This window comes from Molothrus aeneus, chromosome 6 (assembly GCF_037042795.1).
Source record: "Molothrus aeneus isolate 106 chromosome 6, BPBGC_Maene_1.0, whole genome shotgun sequence".
NCBI lineage: Eukaryota > Metazoa > Chordata > Aves > Passeriformes > Icteridae > Molothrus > Molothrus aeneus.
In genome coordinates, this window is record NC_089651.1 from 29115961 (window position 1) to 29143576 (window position 27616).

Below are 27616 nucleotides of genomic sequence, written 5' to 3' on the forward strand. Positions count from 1 at the left end.
CTCCGAAGCACTGCACCTAGTAAAAATTTAATATAATAAAACAAATTGAAAACGGCAATATTATTTTAACCATTCACAATTAAAGTGGAAAAATTATAAGGCAGCCATTCATGGAATGATTTTGTGTACAAATGGTTTGGAAAAAAGACATTAAAATTACAGTTCCATACATGGAGAAACATGTAAGGTAAACAACAATGACCACACAATGTTTTTCCCTGGAAAGCCAAGGCTGCTAGGAGATAGAACAGTATAGAAAAAAAAAATTAAAAGAAGTTTGATGTGAACAGGAATCTGAAATTTGTGGTAAAGAATCCGATATTCATCATAAACTTTCCCACCATACTGCAATCACTCCTCCTCCTTCCACCCTCAGTAGAATACAAGTACAATTTCCTTCTCTTCTCCCAAGGGCCAGCACAGAACAGGAAGGGAGCAGCAGGAGCATTTATTCCACAACATCTCTCTCTTTTCTGCAATCAGCTGATATCACATGGACACACCTGCTACTGTCAAAAGCTCCTTGAAGGCTCTGAACTAGTTCCTGAATAAATACAGTGGTTTTCCTGGGCCTCTTGGGTAAGATCAGCTTTTATATAATCCACCTGGAAATAGTTCTTTGGAGTCAGCAGTGGGTTTCTGTATTTAACACCCAACCACCTGACAAGCCAAAACAATCAAAAAATCCTGTGTTGGTGTGACAGCTCTGTCATCCTTACTTAATTTAATGTTAGCGCAGCTTCTGCCTCTGTCATTGAATGCTGAAAAAGAAATATTTCCCTTCTTTATAAGAGGAACAATAAAAGAACAGTAGGGGAAGTACCTGAAGACATGAGGATCAACAGTAACAGCTTTAGTCCAATTCCTATTACCAATTAGGAAATCATTAACTGAAAAGAAACAGGTGATGAGAAGATTATGGATTTCACGGAGGGACTTACAGAAGGAAAGTGGGACATGGCTGGCACTTGGTTTAAGCATTTACCTGCTAAACCTACTGCCACCTACCTCACAGAAGAAAAAACAGGCAGAGAGGATATTACAAAGAGAGTAAGAGGAATTTGTTTGCACCAAGGTCTCCAGAGGAGTAGAAAATGATACCAGATGGCCCTGACTACACGCAATGCTTGTATTTACTGCGACAGATGGGGAGATAGATAAAAAGAAAGGGCTATAATAAAATGGACCATTTAATTTAACTCATTAAAATACTCTGCATCAAGAAAATAATCCTCCATTTGGTACTAAAAATTTGGAAAGGTCTGATAATATAAAATTTAAATTTTCCATATCAACATAACCAAAAGCTTTAGTCGCTGCAGTTTCAAATACAAATTGAAAATAATAATTCAGTGATAACAGGCAGCCAAAACAACATGCTGTTGCTAATTCTAAATGGGTAGAGAAAAAATAAAAGTCACTGAAGTCTTCTGTCACTTAACCAAATGCCAAAATGTACGTTTTTAGAATTTTTGTGCCAAATTTGAGTTGCCAATGTTTCCATTCAAGTTCCTTCACCTGCTGCTGTAACTTGGCCCCTATACTTCATGAATCATTAAACTGAGTACTACTATTTCTGATGGCTGCCCCAGAAACTGGAAACATGATGTGAAGGACAGGAAAATGGAAAGATGACAAGACCTCTCAGCAGTGACACCTGTGATTAATATGCCAGAGGTTGTGTCAGCAGTGAAAACCTGGCTGCCACACCCTCACCATTACACACTGATCCATGTGAAAAGGTCCTATCCACATGCTTCAGCCGGGATCAAATGGCATGGAACAGGAAGTCTCTGTCAACCACTGCTGTTGTTATACACAAAGTGAGGCTAAAGGGGAATTGGGGCAGGGTGTCAACTCCCAGGGTGGGGATGCAAGTGTCAGGACAGAGGTCAAAGAATAGTAACTTACTGCTTTATGAAATGCAAGCACCTAATGTTGCACTAAGCTATCTCCTGCTCTTGCAAACCCTCCAGCTTTTGGAAATGGTTATGTGGAAAGCTTAAACACAAATAAAAACAGTGAGATTATTAAGGAAGAAGGTAATTAGGGGGGAATCAGGAAGAACAGAACTCTGGAGTAAACATCCCTGTGTATCAATTGCATGTGTTAGGAACCTGTCCTGCTGAACTTTTTAAACCAGTAACTTACCAGTTGCATTACGTATGTTATAAAAATCCCAAAACCAAAACAGACCAAAAAAATTGAAAAACACCCAGAAGAGGATCCCATCCACATAACTAATTTACTAATTTTGCAGTGGCTTTTCAGAACACAATATTGAAGGTCTAATATTAAAAAAAAATGTTTGTCTAGGTCTGAAGCACTAATTCTATCTGAAAATACTGTCTTATGGGAAAATATGACTTCTAATAATTTTGCATTGATCTTACATAGTAAAACACACAAATGAACAAGCACTCCTGGGAATCAATACTAGGTTCAATCCTGGGATTCATCAGTATTGTTGCAGAGCCAACAGACAAAGCCATCACTAGTCCAAGAGACAGGCCATACCCATTACTCTCTGAACTAACAGACAAACAGGACAATAACAAAAATGTAAAGAAGTTATGAGGCACAATGGGCTCTGCAGTTTACGTAATAAATGGCATCACAAACAGTCATAGTCATTCATATGGAAACAAGAAGCACTTCAGTTAAGAAGATATTTCTTCAAGATTCTTTTTAAAAAAAACAACAACAAAAAAAGAAAAATAGATTTGGCAATGTTATCTTCAAAAAGTGCAGACAAAGTATAGCTTATAAGGGGGCCAGCATTAAAAAGTTTTCCCCTAAAGAAAGAATTTTATGCTGATTCTGTGCATGTCAAACATTCCTGACTTTCCAATGCACATTAGAGTATAACATGTTTTACATAAGGGAAATAGTGTCTAGTAAGACAAATCTGTGCCTTGAAAACAGAGGGGTCTTTTCCCACTCCTCTCTAGTGAGAGACATCAGCAATTGGCAGAAAGTCCTCCAGTAGATTCACCAAAACTAATGCTTATCAGCAAGAGCAAATGAACAATTCCCAAAGGAAAAGCAAAATGTCTAACAGGTCCACTGGGAACCCACCAGATTGGTTTTTGGCGGGTTTGAGTTTTTGTTGTCCAGAACTCCTTTAGAAACACTTTGTATTCTATCTGCAGCATAAATACTTAACTAAACATCTTTATAGCCGTAATATCTTTATTTAGTGAAAAACCCACACAGCCCCCCACGGATTTCAGCAGTTCAGGTTTTTGAAAATGAGCTAGTAAAGTTCTCTGGTCCCTCAACAGCTGTCTCCATCAGATTTCTACTCCTCAGAGCCCAGAACAGCTCTATCTCAAAGGGCACTATGGGTATCTCTCTCAATAGAAGCGTTAGTGTATCCCAGTAGCCAAGACATAATTCCTGCTGACTTGACTGACTTGGCAGAAGACTATCTCCCAAGAAACAGTCCTTTTTAGAATTTATTAACAATTGAATAAACAATCAAAACACTATTCTCCTTGCTTCTATCCTTTGTCTTAAACAATGGAATACACTGCAAAACTCATTTGCACTTTCTTAACCAGCTGATTTCTTCCTCTAATCCTACACATTGTCTACATAATTTCTTTCCTATCAAGTGACACCTCTGTGACAGCAGCAGTGTTATATAGAGTTCCCAGCGCAGCCCATTTCTGCAGTACAATTAGTGACAAGCATCACAAGGGCCAGTAGCATTGCCAGGACAATGTAGAACCGATGGGGGAGAGTCCCCTTCTTCATTAGTGAGACTTCAACCTCCCACAACGCAGCCATCCTTGGGTTTTGCTCTCAGCTGTGAAAGCTGAACTGCAGGATACTTTGGTGATTGCAATTTTGTGAGGAGTTGCTATATTCTTTCCTGCTCACCTTTCTTAAACTTCAAGTTCCATCTTCCCTGAGAATAGGGCCAGAAGTAACAATTAAAATAGCAAATGTCTTCAGAAAAGAAAGTTACAGAGAATTTGTGTCCGGCTGCCAAAGTACATTTTGCTACACTAAAAACTTTCCCAGTATTTCTCATTTTGCAATCAGAATTCCCTCTGAACTCCATAAAGTGGATGGGATGAATGATGGGTAAAAGAATGATAAAGGGAGCAGCAGACATTTACTGCTCATGTCTTATTGAGAACACTGAAATTTGAGCGTTTAGTGATGGTGTCCAATGGACAAAACTAGAGGAATAAGGCATCCTAATACTAGGGCTGCCACCTCCAGACGACTGAGTCCTTTTCCTCCAGTTGATTCAGGTTTGTGGCTATGAGCAATTCCTCCTACTTCTGGGAGGACATGAACTGTGGCGACATAAAGGAAAGTCCCAGCAGAAAACAGCATAGCAACTCCAGTGGCATTGACTTCTGAAAGGGCTTCTTTGCTGCTCTGAAAAACAAAGAGCAAAAAAAGTGAGAAAAAGCAGAAGTTCTTCAATCAGTAATAAAAATTTAAAAAATCTCCCAGTATCCAGGAACAGTAGGATTTCTATCAAGTCTCTTCTCACAATGACAATGGTTTAGTGTGATTTTTTTGTGTCTTGCACCTTACATGTAGTGACTGGCACCCTGAAGTTGTGAGGGAGCAGAAAGACACCCCTCCTGCTAGTTACTTCTCTTTGGACTTACGAAAGAAAAAACCCTTACAAAAGAACCCTCAGAAAAGGAAAGAAGTTAGAGTCTACTGAAGCATCTTGTTGATCAGCTCACAGCCAATATACCAAACAGGTTTTGAAAAAAAATAAAATTCATATTGCAAAGCCACAAATTTTAGGGAGGATGCTCAAGGTTGACTTTTTTCCTCCCTTTTTCTGAACAAGGGGTTCAAATAAGACATTAACCTTTAAATATCTTCTCCACTGCTCTTCAGAACGAAGTCCCAGAACATCACTCATTAAATATTTCATTTGTATGTAGAATTAAATACCCAAAACTTTTCCAGTATTTCCATGCAAACTTCACAACGAAATGCATCTTCTGCATCAAAACTGAGCACCTCTTCACCTTCATAATAGATTAAGATATGCTACACAACAGTAAATGCAATGAAATGTAAACCCATGCATATCAGATTCAAATACTTCTTCAATGCTTTCCAACTCAGGTGTAATCTTAGTTCTTGTGTTTACTCTCAGGTCATTTTTCCAAAGAGAAAGAGACATCATCTGGAACTATAAAACCATTGTGACAGTCCTGATGCCTTACCAATTCTCTGTTCTTTCTGAACGGCAACATGTAAACCCCACCTTAATGAGGACACTTCAAAACAGTGCTCAAAGAGAATTCTCTTTTCTATTTACAGACCCAACCTTTTTTCTGCTGTCTTTTGTACTATAATGTCAAATATAAATCCTATCCAGCAAGTAAAGGATTAGCCCAGATGATTTATTTAATCTTTCCTTTCATGCCTTGAGTTTCATGAGACCACGCTATATCCTTTACAACAGGCCACCACAGCATGACACCAGCAGGACACACCACAGCTGAGAAATACAGGAGCATCCCAGGACATGCTATGAGAAGCAGAAACATTTAATTTGGACAGAGATGATAAACTCATGTGCAGTGTCCCATTTCACAGACCATTTGTTGTGCAGACTGAAGACACAGCGATGCTTTATGGAGTAAGGCACAAGGACTGTTCTAGCTGAGGACTCAACTTCTGACACAGACTTTGAATATAGAGGACCACTTCTGGGATGGTGGGGGATGCTAGAGGAGATTATTTCCTTCCTACATATTAAAAGAAGAATGCATGCAACAATGCTGAAAATTACTTATTTAAATAGGCATCACATAAAACCTGCTATTTGAATAAATTGTTCTCAGTGGGGAGCAGCAAAAAGGATTAAAAAGAGAAATCAGACTTTAAAAAAAAACCAACACCAAACTCTATAAAGTCATTGATTCTGATGTGAAATGCATGGATTATTATTTGTTTTGTGCATTCATACTGCTACCTTTTCATCAGCTTTTCTTAAATCTTATTCTGCTGAATATCTCAAACAGTTTGGAATTGTGTAATATGAAACTCATATCACAGTCCTTTCCCCAGACTTCACCATTAAGGTAGATTTTGGGCAGAACAAAACCATGGACCTACCTTGCTTAGTCCTAAGTATGTCACCATTGACATAACAGGTGCTGCTAAGGCAAAGACCAGCAAGTGTTTTCTGATCCGATTCCGTTCTAGCCCAGCGTGCATCAGGAAGGAAACCAGGCCAAAGGCAGCTGGTGCCTGCAAAAAACAAAACTTACTGCTAGTGCAATACCTCCTAAAGGCCCTGAAAAATGAGAAAAGGTTGAAATATGACTTACTACATTGAAATGGACTGAATTGGAAGACATTCAGGGTGGGTGCAGCTAACCCAAATTAGGAGCATTCTGCAGACTGCCCCAACCTAATAACCAAACCTAATGGAAACTCATGTTCTGGCTATCAAAAAACACATACTTGTGTAGTCATTACAAATACTAAAATATTCATTCTGACTATAGTCATTGCTATAATTCCTAAGACTCCATCAACTTGGGTAATTTCCTTTTTCATCCTGTTACTATCACACGTCCTTAGATAGACAGTTTTTTTCATCTGCAGTAGGAAAATTCTACAATTAACATGGGGAAGGAAACAATTGCCCAAAGACAGGTAAGAGTCAACCTGCATGTTAACAAAGACTTGAGTTCTTTTGATTAGTTCATTCCTGTTCTCATCAGGAAGCAAACAAACACTTCCTTCTCCCTCTGCTGGCATCCAGTTTCTTACCCAAAAGGCATAGATGTCCCACTACTCACAGAATTTACTATACTTTTGCTTGTACAAAAACAATAGCAATCCACCCCGACATTTCCAAAGTAAGACATAAAACTAAAATACCTTAAGCATTTTTATACAGAGAATCCCTTTTTTTTTTGACATAGAAGGAAATAATGAGTGAAAAAAGAGATGAGAAAGACAAAAGAATCAGATAGGATCAAAAGAATAGAAAAAAGACATCAGAGAAGAAATAAGTTTCTCTTCTATTACCAAATATTCACAGGAGAAATTTTCCTCCTCTAAAATTGTATCATTCCACAAGTCATTTAAGAACATTAAGAATAACAGAATCAAGTTCCACCTGGCAATAGCCATAAGTTAAGCTCCAAGATGAGACAGTGACACTGCCACCCTCAAAGTTATGCAAACCACAATTACTTGTATGAACATTGAAGAAAAGACATAATAGATAGGCATTTCCTAACATTTTGAACATGTAATTATGTATGATTTCTGATATGAATTTATGACTAACCACTGTCATCCATGCATGTGTTACCATAAGGCAAATTTCGTCTGCACAGGTATGTTTAGAGCCTACAGAGCCAATAGGCTCACATTCACATAAGTATTCAGCAAAGATCTCTCCATCTTCAAGAGCCACTGTTTGCTTGTTACCATCAGCAAAATTGGTTTTTGTTTTCCTACAAAAATGGTATATGAGTGATGTTGAAGCTACTACAACAGAGGTAAGCACAAGTTAATTGCTGTAATTTAGTACTCTGATATTCAGTGGTTTCAAAAGACTAATCCTTCAAACACTAAAACCCTTCACAACAAATATTCTCCCCATTTCCTGATGAACATCACAGAACCAAGACTGTTGTACTAAGCATGAAACTGCTTTTCCTCCTAATGCACTAGCATCTCCTTCTGTGTCTCACCCTTTAGAATTTCTTGGAATATGTCTCTTAGAGACATAATAACCTTGGGGTTTTTTGTTTGTTAAATAAACACTACCATACCAGCTTCAGAAGAAGTCAGTGTGAAGCTGACACATTTTTTTCATGAGCTACTCTTCCCTCTCTACCTCTGGGAGACTTTTCCCAACCTCTGCTATCAAGGCAGGCAGTAGGCAGTCAGAATTGTCTCTCACTTGCACCCCACTCAGACTTAGCATCAATCATGTGCTCTTCCTCTCATACCTCATACCCTTGCTTTGTGGTCCTTGACACTGTACTAATCTCTCCATTTCAATGGCATTAAACATTTCTGTATTACATCACTAATGAAACTGTAGATCTTTAGCAATTCTTGTGTTAACAGTCTTTTGAAGAACAAGTAAGATTTTTTTGATGATGACTCACCTTGTGCAACATAATCGCAACAAACACTATCAACTGGACACTAGTCTGAGAAGTAGAAGCTGCTGCACCCAATGCAACACCATCAGCTGAAAAAGGAGTGCAGATTCATAGATTATTCTTCCACATGAGCTTCCCCACCCCCTCAAAGGCTGAGAGTAGAAAACATGTTGATTTAAGAAGCTCTATTACTGAAAATTGCCATTAACAATAGCAGCCCAACAGAGGATTCACTTGCCTTTGTTTGTTAAGCCATAACATTTCAGAACATCAGAAAAGCCTCAACAAGAGCTGTCTCATATTTCCCAAGACCATAAAAACCACAATGGGAATCTACTCCGTATCAACACATTCCTTCAAACTAGAATAAGTAACAAGTTTAGTTGTTTTACTCTTCTATACTAGAAGAGATTTCCTCTCTAATTAAAAAATACTTGCAATGCTTAGTATCTTAGTTTTAGATACTAAGCATTGCAAGACTTTTAGTTATTACCCTTGAAATTATTTTTCAAATATAAATACTATTGTAAATATTTTTTATCACTTACAATAATTACACTGTCTAAATTAAATAAAAAATGCATATTATACTACTCCTTAATATATACACACTTTGTTTGGTGAAGAAGTATCTTTTTGATCAACATCTTCTGACTTATCTAGACAACAACCTTCAGCAGGACATGAAAGAGCACCACATTTATACTATACATATATAGTGAAAAATCACAATGGCTTGACTGTAACACACACCCAACAGTCAGTCCTTGCAAGTCAGCCCACATGGCTTTCAGTCAAGTCTTTGTGCTCCACCTTATAACGTCCTTTTTTTTCCCTACAAGATACTATTGTTTTAAATTAGTATTTTTTTAAAAACCCATCAACCAACAAGCAACCCCAAAGGTGTTTCATGCAACTTATCAAATCTGTTAGCATGTATTGAAATTTAGCAGCTAAAGGAGTCAGCAAAGGAATTGAAGAGGCAGAGAGTGAGCATCACACAACCTTTCACATGGGAAAAACAAAAGAGTAAAGTAAAGAGTAAAAGAGAAAATTCTGTACCCAAATAAAACTCCATGAACCATCAGAGCTCCCAGTTAATTCTGGGAAAGATCCTTAGTTCTCCCTGCCTTTTTTTTCCTTTCTTTTTTAAAAAGCCACCTCCAAAAGTAAAACCCAAATGTCTCCATCCCACCTAAAGATGACCCACACAGCAATACATATACTTGTCAAGGACTAATAATAGGTCCCACATTACCTGCAGCATGGACTACTAGTCCCAGTGTTGTGGTGATTTTGGAGTTGCCTGATCTTGCAGCTTCTGGATCTGAAACAGTCATGAGAACAGTTATGAGAAAGAGATCAAATTAATAAATTATGCTAGAAAAAATATTGTAAGTATCACTGTACATAACTCCCCCAGCTGCTTAGGCAGTTGTATTCAGGACTACCAGCTTCTGTATTTCTGCATTAGATTTACTGCAAAATAGTTTGACACTTAACACCTTCACATCACCTGAAGTTCTGCCAACAAACAGGTGACAGACTTACGGACAATCCTTTGCAATTTGCAGGATCTCTCTCATAGGCAGAAGCAGATGTTTTTCTTAACCTCCTCAAATGAAATGTTAAAGGTCTGAGCCACCAAGAAAAAGAAAAGCTATTTTTGGATCCCAAGAATTCAGAGCTGCTTCAAGAGTCAGGATGATATTTCTCCACACAGCTCAAGGTTTGTAGTTTCCTTCAGGTGACAGTCTGGGTCAGTTTTTGTTGCAGTGATTCCCTGGCAGTTCCTAGTAAACAATAAAGACTACTTGTCACAGCACCAGTTGCAAAGATTTCCCTTTGATGTTATATATCACAAAGGAGAAATGCAGCCAGAGCTGTTTGAGATCCACGGTTTTGACCAGAATTGCCTGACATTTGCAGGTTAGCACAACAGGGCAACATCAATATCCACCACTACACAATCAGTGGTGAAACCATTACAAAGAATCACTGCAGGGTGGGTTAAGCCCTACAAAGTGTAGAAACATCTTATTATTCAACTGTTTAATTTCAGACAGTTTGAGCAGCCATGTCTGAATTATCCCAGTGTTCTGTAAAACAAGTGTAAGCACACCTGCTGTAACTCTGCAGTGATGCCAAAACAGAAATTCCAGTCCTTTTCTTTCCTCCTGCCTTGCCCATTACCCCCAAGTCTCTCTTCATTCCCAGGCACACATGTAGCTTCCCAAAGAGTCAGATCTAAACTAATGCATCCTCTTTGGTCAGCTTTATCTTCTGAATGAAGGGAAAGCCACGTAAGAAATTAATTCCACAAGCTGCATTTGCATGATGGCAATGGTACACTCATGTCAAACAGGAGGAGATATTCATAAAAAACGTTTCCTTTACAATTGTTTTGGATTGATTTGATTATTTGATTTTTTTGATTACTAAACACAAAGAATCACATTTGACTTCATACCTTCCTTCTGGCCTACTGAATTTTTCTAGTTTAGACAAAGTAACACCTAGTCATTTGATAGGTAATAAACTACAAGACATTGATTGGTTCAAGAAAAAAGTGTTTTTCTTCAGTTGCTTTAAAAAACATTACAAAAACACTGCTACATCTCCTGTGACAGGTAGAGGCTAGATAAAACTTCACTTATAATCCTATTTTGTAGTGTGTATCTCTAACACAAATCACAGTCTTGTCCTGGTACTTGCTATAATCAGAGACATAGAAAAGGGTCATAACCTATACAAACCAAGAATCTTTTAGGAAGTTGCTCATCTGCATCTCCCTGACATCCTCATTGCCAGTGTTTCTTTAGAACAGCTCTGAAAATCAGCTACTAATGGCTGTGGCTCCACTTACACTTCTTCAGGAGTACACAAGTGACATAGCCCCTGCACTGGCCTTTCATCTGTCCCACCACAGTATCCCCATAAAAACAGGCTGCACTGTGAACTGACAAAATCCAGCCAAAACATATCCCCCTGTCTGTGTTTTACTTTTCCTTTAAGATCAATCCCTTATTTTTTCAGGGCCAAATTCCAGCATCAGAGGATGTTGTGTGGGAGAAAACGAGCAGCCAAAGGCAATAAAATACCTTTTCAACTGACACAACACCTTTGGTGCATTTCAAGCTACACTCTGAGCATAAAGTCACAGGCAGGAAACAAAAGCAATTGTAGGCATTTTTAGAGTCTTGCACGAAGCTGACAAATCTTTACATAAAGCAAGAAGTATTTGGAAGTATGTGAGGCTTTAGACAGTGTGGGAGGTCCAGCTATGCAGCTCAAATACCAGAGCTTACATCTAATCATTCCTGCCATCTTGCTTAAGATAACTTGCTGTTCTTTGCAAATTTTACCTACATATAAGACAATTAAGTAGGAAAAACAAACAAATATAAGACCAACTGAAGTTTTTTGAAAAGCCAAAGAAATCCCCTAAAAACAGACAGTAATTCAAGTGTCAAGTCACCCTCCACCCCCACACCACACGTGCTCATACATGTTATTTAGGCAAGTTCCCAAATTATGGTGAATTTTGAGATAGATTTCCAGCACAAACATTTCACATGGACCGTGGCTTATGGCTTATGTTTTTAAAGTACCTACTGAAACTCTGGACATGACTGGACAAATTACACCCTGGTAGCATTAAAAGAAATAAATTTCAACTTGTAAATTAAGACTAATTAGCAAGTCTAATTGAAGTGAATCTTTACTTACCATCTGTAGAGTGCACATGAGAGCTGCCTATCTGATCCACCAAGAGCATGAAGACAAAGCCGAGGACAAGGGACACCCCAATGTAGGCGTGCAGCCGGGAATGGTCGTGGCCGTGCTCGTGCACCGCCGGGATGTTCGCTACCTTCTCAGACTCCATCACGTGCTGCATCTCGCTCGCTGGGTGGTGCTTCCCTGGGACAGCAAGCAAACACATCAGGAGACTAAACATGACACAGTCACTTCTTTGCTCTTCTGCCAAAAGCCTTCCTCACACTTTCCTGGACAATACACAGAAGTCCTTGGTTATGGTCTTTTTTAGACAACGTTCTTAGCAAAGCCTGGTTGGTTTCTCCTCATACATCTTCAGCATGGAAAAACAAAGAAAGTATTAATATGTTATAAGCTAGGTTGCATTTTAAATACAAATTAATTCACAAAAATTGCTGTATAATTCCTGTTTTAACTGAAGTTGCCCGTTTTGTCAATATTCAGAGATACCATCAAGCAGTTACTTCATTACCTTCAATTAAGTGAGAAAATAAAATAGGTTCCATCCACGAAAAGATTTAATACCATCTTTAAGAAGATTAACTGATGCTGAGATATAAACAAGCTAGTATTGATACACCCCATTGATACAGACTACAACAATAGTTAAGTCAAGCACACTGACCTATAAATGTCAGTACAGTTCCAGAAACCCAAAGTCCAAGCCCTGGGGATGAATGATGTGTGGTTTCCTTTCCCTACACCAGCTATTAAAGCTTGCCCATGGTTTTTTCATTTTTGGAAGGTCTTTTGGATGGCAACTACTCTTCAGAAGCTTTAAAAACTTATAGCAAGAACTTGACTTACTCTATCAAGTCATTGTCTTGCTGGAATATTCATACTTCCCCTTGGATGAGACAAGTGTATGTTCTTCCCACTATACAAAATGTCACCATGCCATTGCTACAGTCAAAGCACATCAGAATAAGCTTGGTAGCAAAGATTTCACACAGATCTTTGCTGAACAAGATTCATCAATAAAATTACTTTGGACCACATAAGATTTTTGCCATCTATATTATGAAGTTGACTTTGCTTCAGATCATTTCAAGCCATAAAATTGTATAACTCAGGACAATCTTTCTGAAAAGGAATTATACAGTTTCAGCAGTTAAAACAAAGGACTGAAGTCAGCAAAGGAATTTTATTTGCTAGTAGCACCCAAACCAAGGTTTCACTACACAGGTTTATAATCAAAGAATAATCCAAGTTATGATATGCTATTTTCTCTCAGCCTACAAGGTTGAAAATCAGAAGTTGTTTATTCCACAGCCTATTTACCCACAGGGAAATACAGAAGTAATAGTAAATTACTTCCATATCAATGGAAAACACTAAACTGCTTGCTATCAAGCAACCAGTCAGAGTTAAGCTACACCTGAAAGAGGGAAAACAAAGATTTCTCTTTTTGTTTTTCCACTTATATGAATATATGTCAAAGTTTCCCTTAGTTGCATCTTTCTAGATTTAATTATGCAAATAGGTGAACTTGGAAAAAAAACCAGAAAGCTGTTCTCATAGTCTTAAGTTTAATTTTGAATATCCTACTTTACCAGGAAACATACTAGAAATAATTTTTGTAGCTAAATCTGTAATATCCATTAGTTCTGTCCCTTTGCAATATAAAAAAAAAAAAAAATCAGATAGACTGTTGTTAGACAAAATCAAAATACTGTGAGTTAGACATTGAGTCTGAAGCCATTCACAAACTCTTTTTTTCCCTAGGTAAATACTTCTGCTATTACTACTGCAGTACTGTGAAGTGTCTTTTTGCCATACACTAAACAAAGTCACAGCCCATACAGCTCTACACAGCAAGCTGTTGAGTCATACATGAATAGTATGCCCCATTTGGTGAAAAAGTGTTAAAACCCACCAATGTTCACAGCAATTGTATTCATTGCTAGCTGTACCATTACAAGAGAAAATCAGTCGACTCAGAATTAAAATTGAATGGAGAGCAAACCCACTACAGCTCATTAGAGACATCTGACATCAGAGTGCACAAATTATAGTATAGTATAAAGGCATAATCAGAGCTTCTTTCACTTCTTGATAAAGAATGATTTTATATATTATCTCCTATTTATTCTAAATATAAGCAGAACAACATAAATTTAGTGGAAGCTAAAACAGTATACATTAAAGCATATTGCTAAAATGAAATTTAGAAGTTTAGAAACACAAAACCCAGTACTACAGGAAAAGCAAAGGACTACAGTTGCCTCTCAATCCCAAATTAGCAACAGCAGCACACCAGATGTTTGCAAGGTTCTCTACAGCATCAACTTTATAGTGCTTTCCCCTGCAATCAGTGAGCCATTGACATTTGCCTTTAAAGTTTTGATTCTGAGTGTACTGGAAAAATCTCATACATGCAATGGTCATCTCATAGCACAAGTCTGCAAGCAAAACCAAAATTTAAAGTGCGCTCCCAACAGAGGTGATGAGCCCTGGCTATTTGAAACAATGTCAGAATCTCAAATTGAGGTCTGTTAAGGCTTTTGGCTGTAAGACATGCTCCACACAAACATCCCTGCAAGACACAATCTCTGCTCACTTTGAGCTCTTCATTAGAGATGATGAGGTGGTTACAACAGTGACAGCAAACTAGAATGGGATGCTTGAACACAGAGATTCAGATCTGTAATGTGTATCACTACCCAAGAAGAAATGCCTGCTACTCTGTAAATTAGCCACAACCATAATATATAACCATAATTTTCAGCTACGTATATTAATTCCAAGATGCTTTTCAGCTTCAGAGGGAATTCTTATTAGGGCAGGGATTTGTAAAACACCTCCTGCAATTGCTTTAATGAGAAGCAGTCTAAACTACAAAGAGAAGCAGCAAACACTCCACAATTTCATTCTCTGCCAAAGGCACCCTTACACCTCCTTTCAAGTTCCAGGGGAAGTTAAACTCTCCCCAGAATAAGAAACACTACACATGACCTGTCATAAAAGGCTGTTATTCCAGGAATAGTACAGTATCCAAAGCCACAAATGATTGGATAACTCAGTAAGAGTCATCAATCTGCATGATCATACCCCTCAATATGTGCAATATCATGCCTATAGTGGTTTTGCATTTCTATGCCTGCTTTGTGTCATACTGCTGTGAAGCTCTTCCATCAATCTCTTCTTAAAAACTCAAAAAAGAAGCCTCAGTATATCATAACACACCACAGTCTAAGTTCTCTTGAATGAAGCCATCTGGGTTTGATTCTTACCCTCCAAAATGTCTTCATAAAGTGCATGTACTCCTTCTGGCACAATGACAGCCAAGGCAGTTCCACACAGGAGCCCAGCACCCAGAACAGTCACCAACTTCAATCTCTCCTGCAATTAAGTACAAAACAAGTATCATCTTTAAGGATGAAAATACTTTCTTTACTCTCCCTTATTAACAGATGTTGGGGAAGGGGGTTACTTGTTACATAAATATTGAGAATTTGCAATTAAACCTTAACAACACTATATAAACATAATGTTTTTATAGTAAAGAATAATAATTTTATTCATATTTTTGGAATAATTTCTATAACAAAAATAAAAACCCCACATAGTTTCTTAGTACTTGCTACGATTAGAGTTATCTTCCTAGTTATATTCTAGTTTGGGACAAAAAGCTTAGATGCATCTTTCTCCCAAACTAATTACATTCTGTTTCACCAATAAATTCCTCAATTCACTTCCTTCTGACTATACTGACAGGTTAAAGTCAAAGCCACGTACTAAAATCCAATTACATAAACATATAATAAGGTCTACAATAGGACAGTTAGCAGAGGCCATGACTCAGTTCCTGTAAGAACCCCTATCATATAACATGTAGCAGCCATGGGAGTTTAGATCCCCTAACAACTGTGCAGCACACATTCAGTGGCAGAATCACCATCACCTTCCATGTTCAATGACAAGTCTGAGCACCAACAAAACACTAATGTTAACTTCTGAGGCCCAGGGACAGAGAGCAGCATTTGAATAGCAGGAAACCACTTGTTGCTTATCATTATTGTGCCACCCGTTCTCCTTCATGCACTGCAACCACACAAACTGTTCAGTCTCACTGAAATGTGCAGCACTTGCACAGGAGAAGCAGGATGCTCTAGGAGATGCACAACCAGCTTCCTGAAAGCCAACCAAGTGTGACCATAAGGGAACAGCTGCAGCATTACTGGGGACAACTCCAACAGTAATATGCAAGAGATTAAAACAAGTGTAAAGCTCCCACAAACATGCACTGTAAACTTGCACAAACAATAACTACACTTGGGAAATTGTCATACAGTTGCAATCTACACGAGAAGATAAATTTTCAACATCTGCTGTTCATAAAGTAATTATGCAAAGATATCATAACATACAAGGAAAAAACATTATTTTTATCTGCAATACTACAGTATTTTTTGCATATCACATAAACACAGAGGAAAGTGTCAGAAGTAATACTGATTTATTACAACTGCAAATATGTAGTAAAGCTTGCCTTCACTTGGGCACCTGTGAATTTTAAAGATCTGTTAAAAGGACAAGTTATCATTTCAAGGCAAGTCTCCATCTCCTTTTCAGTACAAAATAGCTAGGTGTAGGGAAGACAGAAATTTAATAAAAACAGCCTACATACAGAGGCAAAAGGAATACACCTTTATACGAGAAATCAAACAATTTCTGCTAAATACGTTTGCATGTTAAAAAAACAAGAGCAACACAGTAAGCAGTGCTAAAACTCCATGCAGCCCTCTGACCTGATGGAGAAGAAAGGCACATTTCTCCTCCAGCACCTTGCTTCCCAAAAGTGCTTGCTTTCCAAGAGAAATGGGAACCCCTTATAAGAGTGCTCTTACTACCACAATACAACTAATCTCTCACTACACCATGCCTCTATAAAATAACCATCATTCAGAAAGAGCAAAACCCCTTGGGTATCAGAGGATATTAGGAAACCTACAGAGACTGTGACAACTGCCACCACCTCAACAACTATTTCCTAGAAGTACACAAAGATGTTTAATCAGGAACTCCTGTACTGTTTGGGAACTTACCCAAACTGTGAAACCCTCCCTCTCCTTTAACAGTACCTTATTTATCCAAGATATTTTTCTGAAAGAATGCCTTGAGTTACACGGGGCAGTACCTTGAAGTTCTACAGTAATCAAAGAGCTAAGGCTTAATTCTCAACAGTGCAAGCTGTGAGTAAAATTGTGAATCAAAGTTTTTTTCCAAGAATGTTCTTGGAATTGCTTTTAAGAGCCTTAATTTGAGTAGCCCACAGGCACAAAAGAGATAACCACTGACTTCAGCCATTTCTTACACAAGCTTCTAAGAATAGTCATGCTTATTCGTGTCCTTACACTACCTGCCGATACTTCACCTGTAGCAGAGACCAGACTCAAATCTGACGAATTTAAATGACCACTGTGAAACAAGCATAATTTTACACAGCACTTTTGGATGAAAATTAATATTGCACTCATAACTTTTAAAGATAAAGCTTCATCCTTAACAGCGTTGCCCTATTACAAGGGGACGGCACCAACTCCCACTGGGAGATCTCCCTGGTTCCTCCTTTAGCAACCAACGAGCAGTTTGGCGGAGCTGTCTTACCTCGGAAAAATTAACTGCCAAGGGTATAATTCCTGCCACATAGCAGGCGACCAGCATGGCCAGGGACAGCAAGCAGATGGAGGGGAAGTCGTCCATTTCGCCGCTTTCTGTCCGCTCCCTTGAAGTGAAATCCAACAGCAACTTTTCCACCTCTCCGCACCGCACGCCTTAACCCGTGCAGACACGGAGCTCCCAGGAGAGGCTTTCAGCCATGTCTCTCTCTCCCGGCGGCAGCGGCCGGCTCGGCCCCCAGCCAGGGGTGCGCGGCCAGGGGGCGGGAGCGGCTCGGCCACCGGCAGGCGGGCCCGGCCCTCACCTGAGGCGGGGGAACTTTCACCCGTACCGTGCTGCTCCCAGGGGAGGCGGGAGGGAGAGCTGGGGAACGGCGAGCACGCAGGCGGCTCCTCGCGGCGGGGCAGCGTCAGGCGGGGCCGAGGGGACCGTGCGGGACGGCCGCTGCCAGCCGTGCCCACGGCCGCTGCCCCGGCGGCCAAGTGGCACTCGGCGCTTCCCCTTCCGGGACGGGCCGCGCCCGCCCCGCCCCGCCCGCTGCCCGACTCCAACATGGCAGGCGGCGCCTTGGTCCGCGACGGACCGCGAGCGGCTCCCTCACCAAAGATGGCGGCGGCCGCGCCCCGCCCCGCCAGCCTGGCTGCCGGCCCTGCGGGCGCGTGCGCGCGCGGCGCTCTGGCGCGAGCGGCTCTATGGTGGCGGCCGTTGGCGCTGCGGCGCTTCCGGCGGGCGCGGGGGCCTGTGGGGGATCGCCGCGCGCCACTTCTACCCGGCGGTGCTGAAGGAGCGGAGCCGCCATGGTGAGAGCGGGACGGGAGCGGATCGCTGCGTTTCGTGCACACCGCGCCCGCCAGGGCAGCCTTCCCTTACCCTCCCTTCCCTGTCCCCCGGGCTACTGCGGGCGGGAAGGCCGCCGCCGGTGGTGCGGGCCCGGGCGGGCGGCTGCACGTTTTGGCGGGGCAGGGCCGGACGGGGCGGGGGCACAAAGGCGGCGGCGGCACTCGGCGAGTGGCGCGCTGGAGGCTCCCGCCCCTCTCCCCGGCACCGTCGGCCCCCTCTCAGGGCGCTGCTTGGAGCCCAGCGCTTCCCACGAGTGTCGCCCGCCGAGCGAGCCGGCCTTAAATGGCTGATTTGCGCTTTCCATGCTGTTCTCCCTGCTCCTCCCCTCTGCTCGGAGGAGGGAAAGGCGGGAGCTTGCGTTGATGGGCTCTGGGAATGGCACGCTGAAGCTCAAAGGCCTCCCTATCAATACGGTTTGTTGCACTCGTCTAATAAATGAAGATGTGCTGAAACAAGTTGTCGCTGTGCGGTGGGAGGACAGCTGCTTGTCGGTTTGCGGCGAAGTTCCGTGTCTGCCTGGTTCTTGCTTCAGAGCAGTTGGCTTCGGCCATGATGAGCAGCTACAGGCCCTGTCCCTGTTGGCCAGCATGAAAGGGAGGCCTTAGACCAATTTTTCTGCTTGGCATTTCGGTGTGTTCAGTGTGCTGCTGGTTGGTATTTGCATCACTGCATATCTTACCCTTACAATATGCGTTTATCTTCTGCTTTTATTGTATCGGGGCTTTTTTTTTTCTTTTTTTCACTTTACGGTTAAATACACTACAAATGGTGGAAGTCTCTTTGGGCAGATGCTGCACAGCTTTTAAGACCTACTGGTTTGGCTCTTGGCACTGCCTTAACCAGTTGTACAGGGTTCTGCCTTCAGTAGCAGGAGCAATTTCTAAAGTGCTCTCTAGAAGTTTGGAATTGGTATAATATAAACTATGTGGTGTCTCATTCTGTGGTCTGCTTCAAAGCAGCCAGTACCACTGTGCTTTTAAGGAAAATGCAAAGAAATTCGACATATGTATCATCATAATAATGGTCCAGATTGAGTTTCTCCAGGTAACTGGTGCTAAGGCAGAAAGGTTTACGGATTTTCCCTTGTTTTGGTTTTGTCACCTAGGCACATGGGGCAGGTAATAGAGGAGCCTTCCCACAGGCTTCTGAACTTGCCATTTTTTTGTACCTATATGGTAGGACAGGACCAGCAATTTTTATCAAATCAAACAATTTTTTTTCCTTTAAAGTAAAATAATGTCAAGTTCCCAAAGAAATGTTTGAAAAGCATTAATTCTACAATACACGTGATCCAATGGCATTAATTTAAATATTTTCCTGGGCCAGTATCTGATAACAGATATTGTATATTCTCTGAAGTGATAAATGGCTTAAAGGCAGAAGCCCAAATGATTTCTGCTGTGAAGTTCTGAAGGAACTGGCTTACATGTCTGGCTCATTGATTTTTCTAATATCTGATTATTTGGATAATTTCAGAATTTATACATTCATTTAGCACCTCTCAGTGACCATCTAATCAAAATGATAGTACTGGAAAAATTATTTTATGGTAATCTTTGGCAGTCATTTGGACTCCCTGCTAAGACATGCCTGTTCAAGTACAACGCACTTAGGAACAGCCAGATACCAGCCCCCCTTGGGGAATTCCCTTCAAATCAATCATACTCTGGCATACATGAAAGTGGATTTAAATTATCTACTCTCCTTTGTATGATTTTTGTTGCTAGAGTGTGCAGCTCAGAATTCCCCTTTTTCCATTTCTGATTAGGAAAAGTCTTGCTCCTTCTTTTTCTCTGTGTAACATTTTCCTGAACTTCTCAGAATCTGCTACTGCTGTGTTGAAACAATTTGAAGAACTAAAACTGTATTCCAAGGATCGGAACACTGTCAGTTATGGGATAAGAATTTGTCCTGTTGTTTGGGTTTTTTCCCTGTAAATCCTAACATTTGCCATTTCTCTGTCACTGCTTTTCACGAGCACTGAATTGGTATATTCACTGATTTCCAAAGTATGGGTCAGGATTTTTCTGTCAGCCACTGATTAATCTAAGTAAAAGGATGTCTTACTCTGCAGTTGCCTCTGTGCTATGCTAATGCTCACCTCAGACATTAGCACTGAAAATGTTGGATCCAATTAGCAGCACTGGAAACGGCCATTTGCAGCTTGCTTGCAAACTTTCTGTGGTATACAACCTGTTAATTAGATCACAGATTGTGTACACTTCAAAAATCTTGCTTCTTTGCTCAAATTACTTGCTGCAGCCAAGTGAAAAATGTTATGGAAATAATGGAAGCCACAGAGTGTGCAGTCATCTAAGCCTTCGCTGCAGAAGAACAAGCTTATGGACTCCAACATTTGGAACAGTTTTCTGTGCCGTAATTACTGTTTGAGTAAACCCATTGAAGTGGGAAAAACCAGTACATCTGTTTTGCAAGAAATAATCTTGGGTTCCTAAGTGCAGATTTATTGTATCATTAGTGTTCCCTTGAAGTGAAATCAATAACTCAAAATAGCTAATTTCGTTAAAATCTTTCAGGTGACACTATGGTTAAGTTGGGTCCCCTCTTTGCTCTAATTAAAAATTTGAGCAAAAAAATTTGGGGCATTGAAAATTTTACTAACAGCTTGCATTTGGAATAAAATAATTAAACACACTAATGCCACAGCTCTTACACATTGACTTCATTGCTTTGCTTGTCTGTCTAAATATAAACTCTTTCTGTGGTATTTTTTTTTTCAACACAGTAGCGGCATTACTGGTGATTCTACACATTTTAAAGTTCCATAAAGATTGATAGGACTTGTTGGAACCAAAACTTAGTAACACAGCTTATATAAATAGTAAATGCTGTGTGGAAAATGTCTGCGTCCTTGATTGCTAGTCTAATATTTTACCATTACACGTCTTTTTACTCCTTCTTTTATATAAATAACTTAAACAAAAATCATTCAAAGTGTGCAAGTAACCTGTATTTTTGTGTTTGTTTTGTTTTCCAGTCTCACACAATTCTACTTGTCCAGCCCACCAAGAGGCCAGAAGGCAGAACATATGCTGATTATGAATCGGTGAATGAATGCATGGAAGGTGGGTGGATGCAGACATGGGAGTTAAAAACTGTTGTTAAAATCCTCTTTTTGACATACTCACAAACTTAATAAGAAAATAAGTTGCTCTTCATATTTTTCAAAGGTCATTCACAAAAACCCCCATGTTTTTAGCTTACTAATGTTCTAGCAAACTAAAAACTAGTTATTATTTGTTTCTAAAACTTCCTTTTTCTATTTAATGTCTGGTTTTGATTTAACTAGATGAAACATCCAGTTTGGCAGAGTAGCTGATATTCTTTCTTTCATGCAGCAGACTTGTTTCAATGCAATTCATTGCAGGATCAGCACTTAATTCTCACTATTCTTTTCTTAGCATTGTAAGGCAAAGACTGCTGCTGGAAATACTATATTAAATAATGGATTGTGTGCAATTGATATGTCATTTGCAGTCTCGTGGCACATGTGTCAGAGTAAAGATCCTGCAAAACTTTGATACACATAATGGCCATTGGAAGAAAATTGAAATATTAGAGCTGTAGTTCACTTAACATTAATCTTGCAGGAGGTTTTGTGGGGGAACCAAAAGCATAACAAAGTCTCTGTGCTCATTTTAATATTACATTCTTCTCAAATGTATCTGAATTATTAGTGGACTAGTTTAAATAAATAAAAGTGTTTTAAATGTATATACAGGTTTGTGCTGTCACTTACCTCAATACTCTGTTTGACTCTTGGATCAAGAATGATCATTCTTATGAGTTCTTCTGTTTCTCAGGTGTTTGTGCAGTAGGAGTGTGTTCTAATTTCTGTCTTAAAATTATTAGAAGGAGTTCCAGATGTCTGTTGGAGCTTACTGCATGGAAAATTATATATTTGACAGAACTAAAAGGTTTTCCCCTAGATGATGAACACTTTTCTTTCCATGCATCTTACCTGATTTTATAGTATTACGTTTCAATGCAAATTGCCGGGAACAAAAGAATTTCAGCTCTAGAAAATCTGATTGCTTTTACAGTGGTAATCTCTAAACTTTTATTTGTGGATCAAGAGCTGAAAAAGTTTCAGCTTATACAGTCTTTTAATATTGCATGGTTAATCTTGTTTCTCTGTAGGAGTCTGTAAAATGTATGAAGAGCATCTGAAGAGAATGAATCCCAACAGTCCATCCATTACATATGATATCAGCCAATTGTTTGACTTCATTGATGACTTGGCAGACCTCAGCTGTCTTGTGTAAGTTCAGTTGTACAAGTCCATTTCAGTGACTTAGGAAAGTCACAAGTCTTCCCTCTAAACTCTTCTATGAGAGTTTAACAGAATGCTGTTTTGTGTGGTTTTTAGCACTAACTGCAGTACAGCAGTAGTGCAGCTGCCCTAGCAAGTTCCCAGTCCAATTAAGTGCATAGATACAAGGTACCTCTAAAGGCTTACAAACTAACAGTTCCACTTGGATTTCACTCACATTGAAGCTGACTGAAATCCAGCAGTTTTTATGACTGTTTTATTACTACTAGAATCTGTTTAAATTTCCCTTTTTGCTGTTAGTACAGTCCCTCAGGAGGCAGAATGGTTACAGAATTTTTCTCAGCTGAGGGCAGTACTTATGGTAGAGTAGAAGGCTACAGAAGTGCATTGCAGCCAAAAGTTTGTTTTGATCAAGATACAGCAAGATAAAAGTTTATCTAACAGACTGAAACTAGCCACTTGTTTTAGGTGGTAGCAACTGTTGTCTAGGATAGTCTTGTGCCTTTTTTAATTAGGCTTCTAAAATCAGTGTCATGCCAAATTCTACTTCAGCTCATAGTTTTCCACCAGATGGCACACATAGCACAAGGTGTAAGAGACGCATCTTCTTCACAGAGATTTCCTGAAGTACTTGATGTCTGCTCTTGCTGTGTAGCATTATAAAAGGATTTGGGGATGGAGGGTAGAAATCAGTAACTTTTCCTGAAAGTAGCATTTGTGACATTGCACTAGAACTACTGCTGTATGAACATACATTGAAGCTCTTTGTTTGGCCTTGATGCCATCATGCTGAGGTTTAAATAGTAAGACTTCCTTAGAAACATCATGCTTAGGGACTTTTCCTTAGGTAAGAACTATAAATTGTTCTGGAATGAGTTAACTTGGGATTTTTACTTACCTTCTTACCACTGTCCCTCTCACCCTTCTTATCTATCGGAAATAAAAGTACATCAGGATTTAAAGACTGTCCAGGACTTCAGTGGTTCTTGAATCATTCACTGAAAGTACCATCTTCATGAACAAAATAGGAGGGCATGAGCCTACACAGACCTTCACTCAGATTGCTTTCATTTTTCAGTCTTGTTCTGTTTTAATTGAACATGCCCTGAGTAACTGAATTCTCTGGCCCTTGCAAGTGGACTGCTTTTATCAACTATCCTTGAATAGCAAAGAAAATGTATCTGTGGGTTCTTGTTTTCAGTTTGCTTTTTATAAAGTATCCTTGTTAGGTGTAAGCTTGTCCTCAGTGCCAACTGGCAAGAATCCTTTGTCATCCATCTGTGAATCTGCCTTTGCTCCTGAAAAAATTTGATCTTAAAAATTTTTAAAGGATTCCACACAGAAGTTCAACACTTGAAAGCTTAAATAAATCCTTGAAGTAATGTTGAAGAAGTGTTTGACTCATTAAGACAAATTAGATTGTTTCCTGGTGGAACTATTCTTCTGCAGGCTGAGCTCTAGAATGCTAAGATTCTCTACTTGCTGTCTCCCTTAAGTAATTAAATGCATGAATTAAAATGTGAACACAGTGTTCCAGTCACTCAGTAGTGCTTGGAGCATCTCGTTTTGTTTCAGGCTCAGTCAGATCTGCTGGACAGCTGTTTTATAGAGAACAGGATAAATCCATTTGTTAAGTGGCAATTCCCACCTAGTTCTGATACTACCTTCTGTACACCACTTTCTGCCTCATACACTTGAGGACAATTAATTGTTTGTGAAGTTCTTCTGGTAGATGTACCACAGAGCAGACTGACATTTCTTGTTTCCTCTGCAGTTACCGTGCTGATACTCAGACATACCAACCCTACAACAAAGACTGGATAAAGGAGAAGATCTACGTTCTCCTCCGCAGGCAGGCACAGCAAGCAAGCAAATAATGGGGGCACCATTGCTACGTGGGTTTGGGGGTTTGGACAACAGCTGTGTACAGAGTGTAGTGGTGAACGTTTTGTATTATAGTCATCCTGTTGCCATCTTGATAAACTCATTAGCCAGGACTGATTGTGTTTTTAGAGATACAAGGATTTTGTTGGATTGGAATTTTTTTCAGTGTAAATGGAGAAGAAAGTACAACATCTTCAGCAGAGTTTTGGGTTTTTTCCTCCAGTTTGCTAATGGTCCTACCTTATTTGAACCCCTGGGGCTGTTCACATTGTACTTCACCACATTTGCTGTATGTGCCCCTCTGTGGGTTTTTTACATTCAGTTATGTCCTTGAGATGTCTTAATGGGAAATAAAAATCTACCCTTTAGTTAAAACTTGAGTGCTCAATTTTGTGGTTCCTGCCAAAAAATAAAAATCTTTTTTTCCCTGTTATCCAAGGGATATGGCTTGAAAGGTCATGTGGACTGAAGCAGCAGTTGTTTCCTGTATTACAGAACACCTCAAATTCTGGCTTAGTCTTGGTGGTTCTCCCTGGGCATCTTTGGGAAACACAGCAATCCTTTTGCACTGCACAGCTGATCTTTCTACAAGGCATTTTATGTAGGTGTGTCTGCTCTGGAATTGGTGATGGATAAGAGCAGGCTGAATGTATGACATCACAGGCCCCTTGAATTAGTCTGCTTACAATTTTCCCCCAAGAAAGGAATAGACAAAGCAGATTGCTCCCATGAAAATCTGCCCCAAACTTAATTTTCTCTGTACATAAGATAAAGACTTAACTGTTTACCCCCACTGTAAGTTAGGTGTGCCTCCGTCTATCTTAAATGCTGATGTTTCTGTAATTTTGCTGTACTGAAAAGATTTGGATTGGGGGACACATCAGACCAAAAAATAGAGCAGGTAGAAAAGAAAGGCTGGTGTGTTACTTTGTGCCTTTAGAGTTTGCCTGCTGTAGGAACAGACTGTACAGATTACACTTAACCAAGAGCGGTTCTGGAATTGACAGAGGAATGCAATTCTCTCTGATGCACTTAATTTCCTAATACACATCAATAGTTTCTGATGGACCTCACAGCAAATGCACTGGCTGAAAAGAATCTGAGGCAAAGTGACTGTCTATAGTAAACCTTCAATGAAAGTAGCTTTACTTAAGTGATAAGTAATAGCTGCTGAAGACTGGGAATCAAATTACTGAAGGGATATAAATTCTTAGAAAGAAACTGGGTGAGGGTGTTAAACCTCTCAGCACCAATACAAGTTGGAGATTAGACCTACTAGCTCTAGAATTTATAGTGACAAGGAATAAATTCAATCTGCTAACATCAGAACATGCTTCTTTTATAATGAATACTGATTTTCAAAACATTGTAGGTCAGAAAATATATTAGTACACTTAAGATTATTAAATCCAAAATTACTTCGGGGCATGTAAGTTTTATATCCAGCTTGAATACAGTAAGTAATACTTAAAAAATTCACTATTGCCCATATAATAACATTCAGATTTAATACAAGCAGTGTTATTTTTAAAGCTTTTATAGTTTATCCTCCTGAATAGCACATACTAAAATAACATGCTCTCTCCTAACATGTTTGAGGTTAATTTCAATTTTTTTTTTTTGTAAAATTTCCAGTGTTCTCTTGGATGAAATTTTGCAGTCTTTAAGTGAAGCCAAATAAGCATTTACCTCATTCTATGGGCTTGCTTTCAATTTAAGAACAACCAGCAATGTGATCTCTTTCCTTACTGTGAAAAGGACAAAGGACTATGCTGAATCTCTAGTATCAGGTGTTGGAACACAGCACAGCTCTTCCTTCAAAGGTACCTTATGTTTAGTCTGATTTAAGAAAATCTTCCTTGATTTTGACTCTACTATGATAACTGTGCAAACTCAGACCAGTCAACAAGTATAAAATACAAATTTCTTATATTCAAACAGAAAATAGGAAGAAGTTACTTTAAAGGAGGTGGTAATTAACCTTTCTGCTTTTTGAAAGGGACTTTGTGAAGATATGATTTTTAGTGTTTTGGAAAGTAGAAGGTTGCAATCTTTAACCTAAAGGTTACTTCACTTTTTTTTAAACATACAGACTGCTGTCGTCATTTCACTAGTGGAAGTTTTCACAGAATTGAAAAATGCAAGTAAGTGGTCCTTTAATATCTCTGGAGCCAGATTTGGCCTTCTGCAGATAGAAAAGTGTGGTCTGTAAGCCACTTCAGAAGAAGGGATTTGGGCATCATCTCTTTTCCCCCTCTTCATCCAGCTACAGGTCTGTTTTTCTGAAATAAGCTACTAGATACAACTCTAGTGCATAGTTCTTGAGCTGCTGTTTTCCATAATACTTCGCTGCATTTTACTTCATTACCTATTTATGAAACAATAGATTTGCTGCTGAGCTGAGCACCTGACCAAATACACTGAAAGGGAGAAAGAATGCTACAGTATCTATCGAATATGCAACAAGCTAGAAAGAAGAATCTGGAAAGTTGTCTCCCACTAACCATCGGTGCCTTCAGAAATTTAGTGGAGAGGGTTATGAGCACTTGGAAACTTATTACATGCACTCTAGTACTGTAGGCTCTTGTAGCAGACTGTGAAAAGTGACTTCACTTTGCTTCTTTGCTCCTACTGAGGAATGGATGGCAGCAGGGCATGTTGTACCTCCTGCAGTTGCACTTGCCCTCAGAGGCATCAGCACTTTGATAGCAAGGTACTGCTAATTGCCCAAGTTCACCTACTATAAAAGTGAGGTTCAGTAGCAGCATTTTGCAGGTAAAGCCATTAAAAATGGTATGATTACAGAAAAGGAATCAAAAAAGAATCTGTCATCCCATGCATGCTTTGCCTGCAGCAAATTTTCTGGGGCTTCTTAGGTATGGATAGATACAAGTAACTGTGCTGGTCATGCCTGCTACAGTGTGGGAGTAAATGACAAAGGAAATTATATTGGCTGCTTCTCCAGGAGAGTGGTACAGTATTTTAAAACAGGGATTAAGAATGGAATCCAGAGACCTAGTATTTCCAAGTGTGTAGAAATACTTAATTTTTTTAAAAAGCAAGTTCATTAAGA

The 27616-nt window shown here is 39.6% G+C and overlaps 2 protein-coding genes across 3 annotated transcripts; one reads left to right on the forward strand and one right to left on the reverse strand.

The window, feature by feature from the left end:
* Positions 1–4: 4 nt before the first annotated feature.
* Positions 5–18002, reverse strand: SLC39A9 (solute carrier family 39 member 9). Of its 2 annotated transcripts, XM_066551889.1 has the most exons (8): positions 17830–18002; positions 17514–17631; positions 15137–15245; positions 11856–12047; positions 9385–9453; positions 8130–8215; positions 6109–6243; positions 5–4395 (listed from the first exon to the last, which is right to left on the reverse strand). In XM_066551889.1, the coding sequence occupies exons 2-8, from the start codon at positions 17607–17609 to the stop codon at positions 4165–4167; spliced, it is 918 nt and encodes a 305-aa protein (XP_066407986.1). In that variant the 5' UTR covers positions 17610–17631; positions 17830–18002; the 3' UTR covers positions 5–4164. The 2 variants fall into 2 exon arrangements, with proteins under 2 accessions (XP_066407986.1, XP_066407985.1); XM_066551888.1 differs by having other exon boundaries at positions 17514–18002.
* Positions 18003–18209: 207 nt separating this feature from the next.
* On the forward strand, positions 18210–24918 carry ERH (ERH mRNA splicing and mitosis factor). The gene is made up of 4 exons (XM_066551984.1): positions 18210–18325; positions 21364–21451; positions 22527–22647; positions 24434–24918. The coding sequence occupies exons 1-4, from the start codon at positions 18323–18325 to the stop codon at positions 24534–24536; spliced, it is 315 nt and encodes a 104-aa protein (XP_066408081.1). The 5' UTR covers positions 18210–18322; the 3' UTR covers positions 24537–24918.
* The last annotated feature ends 2698 nt before the right edge of the window (positions 24919–27616 follow it).

Bases quoted from the DNA above. Each gene is read 5' to 3' on its own strand.
- SLC39A9 (XM_066551889.1), bottom strand. From the start codon at position 17,609: ATGGACGACTTCCCCTCCATCTGCTTGCTGTCCCTGGCCATGCTGGTC. The intron at 12,048-15,136 runs GTAAGAATCAAA...TTGCTGTCCCAG, and splicing joins TTATGAAGACATTTTGGAGG to GGAAGCACCACCCAGCGAGC. The intron at 6,244-8,129 runs GTGAGTCATCAT...TGTTTTTTGCAG, and splicing joins TTGCGATTATGTTGCACAAG to GCACCAGCTGCCTTTGGCCT.
- ERH (XM_066551984.1), top strand. The intron at 21,452-22,526 runs GTGGGTGGATGC...GTTTCTCTGTAG, and splicing joins GGTGAATGAATGCATGGAAG to GAGTCTGTAAAATGTATGAA. The intron at 22,648-24,433 runs GTAAGTTCAGTT...TTTCCTCTGCAG, and splicing joins GCAGACCTCAGCTGTCTTGT to TTACCGTGCTGATACTCAGA.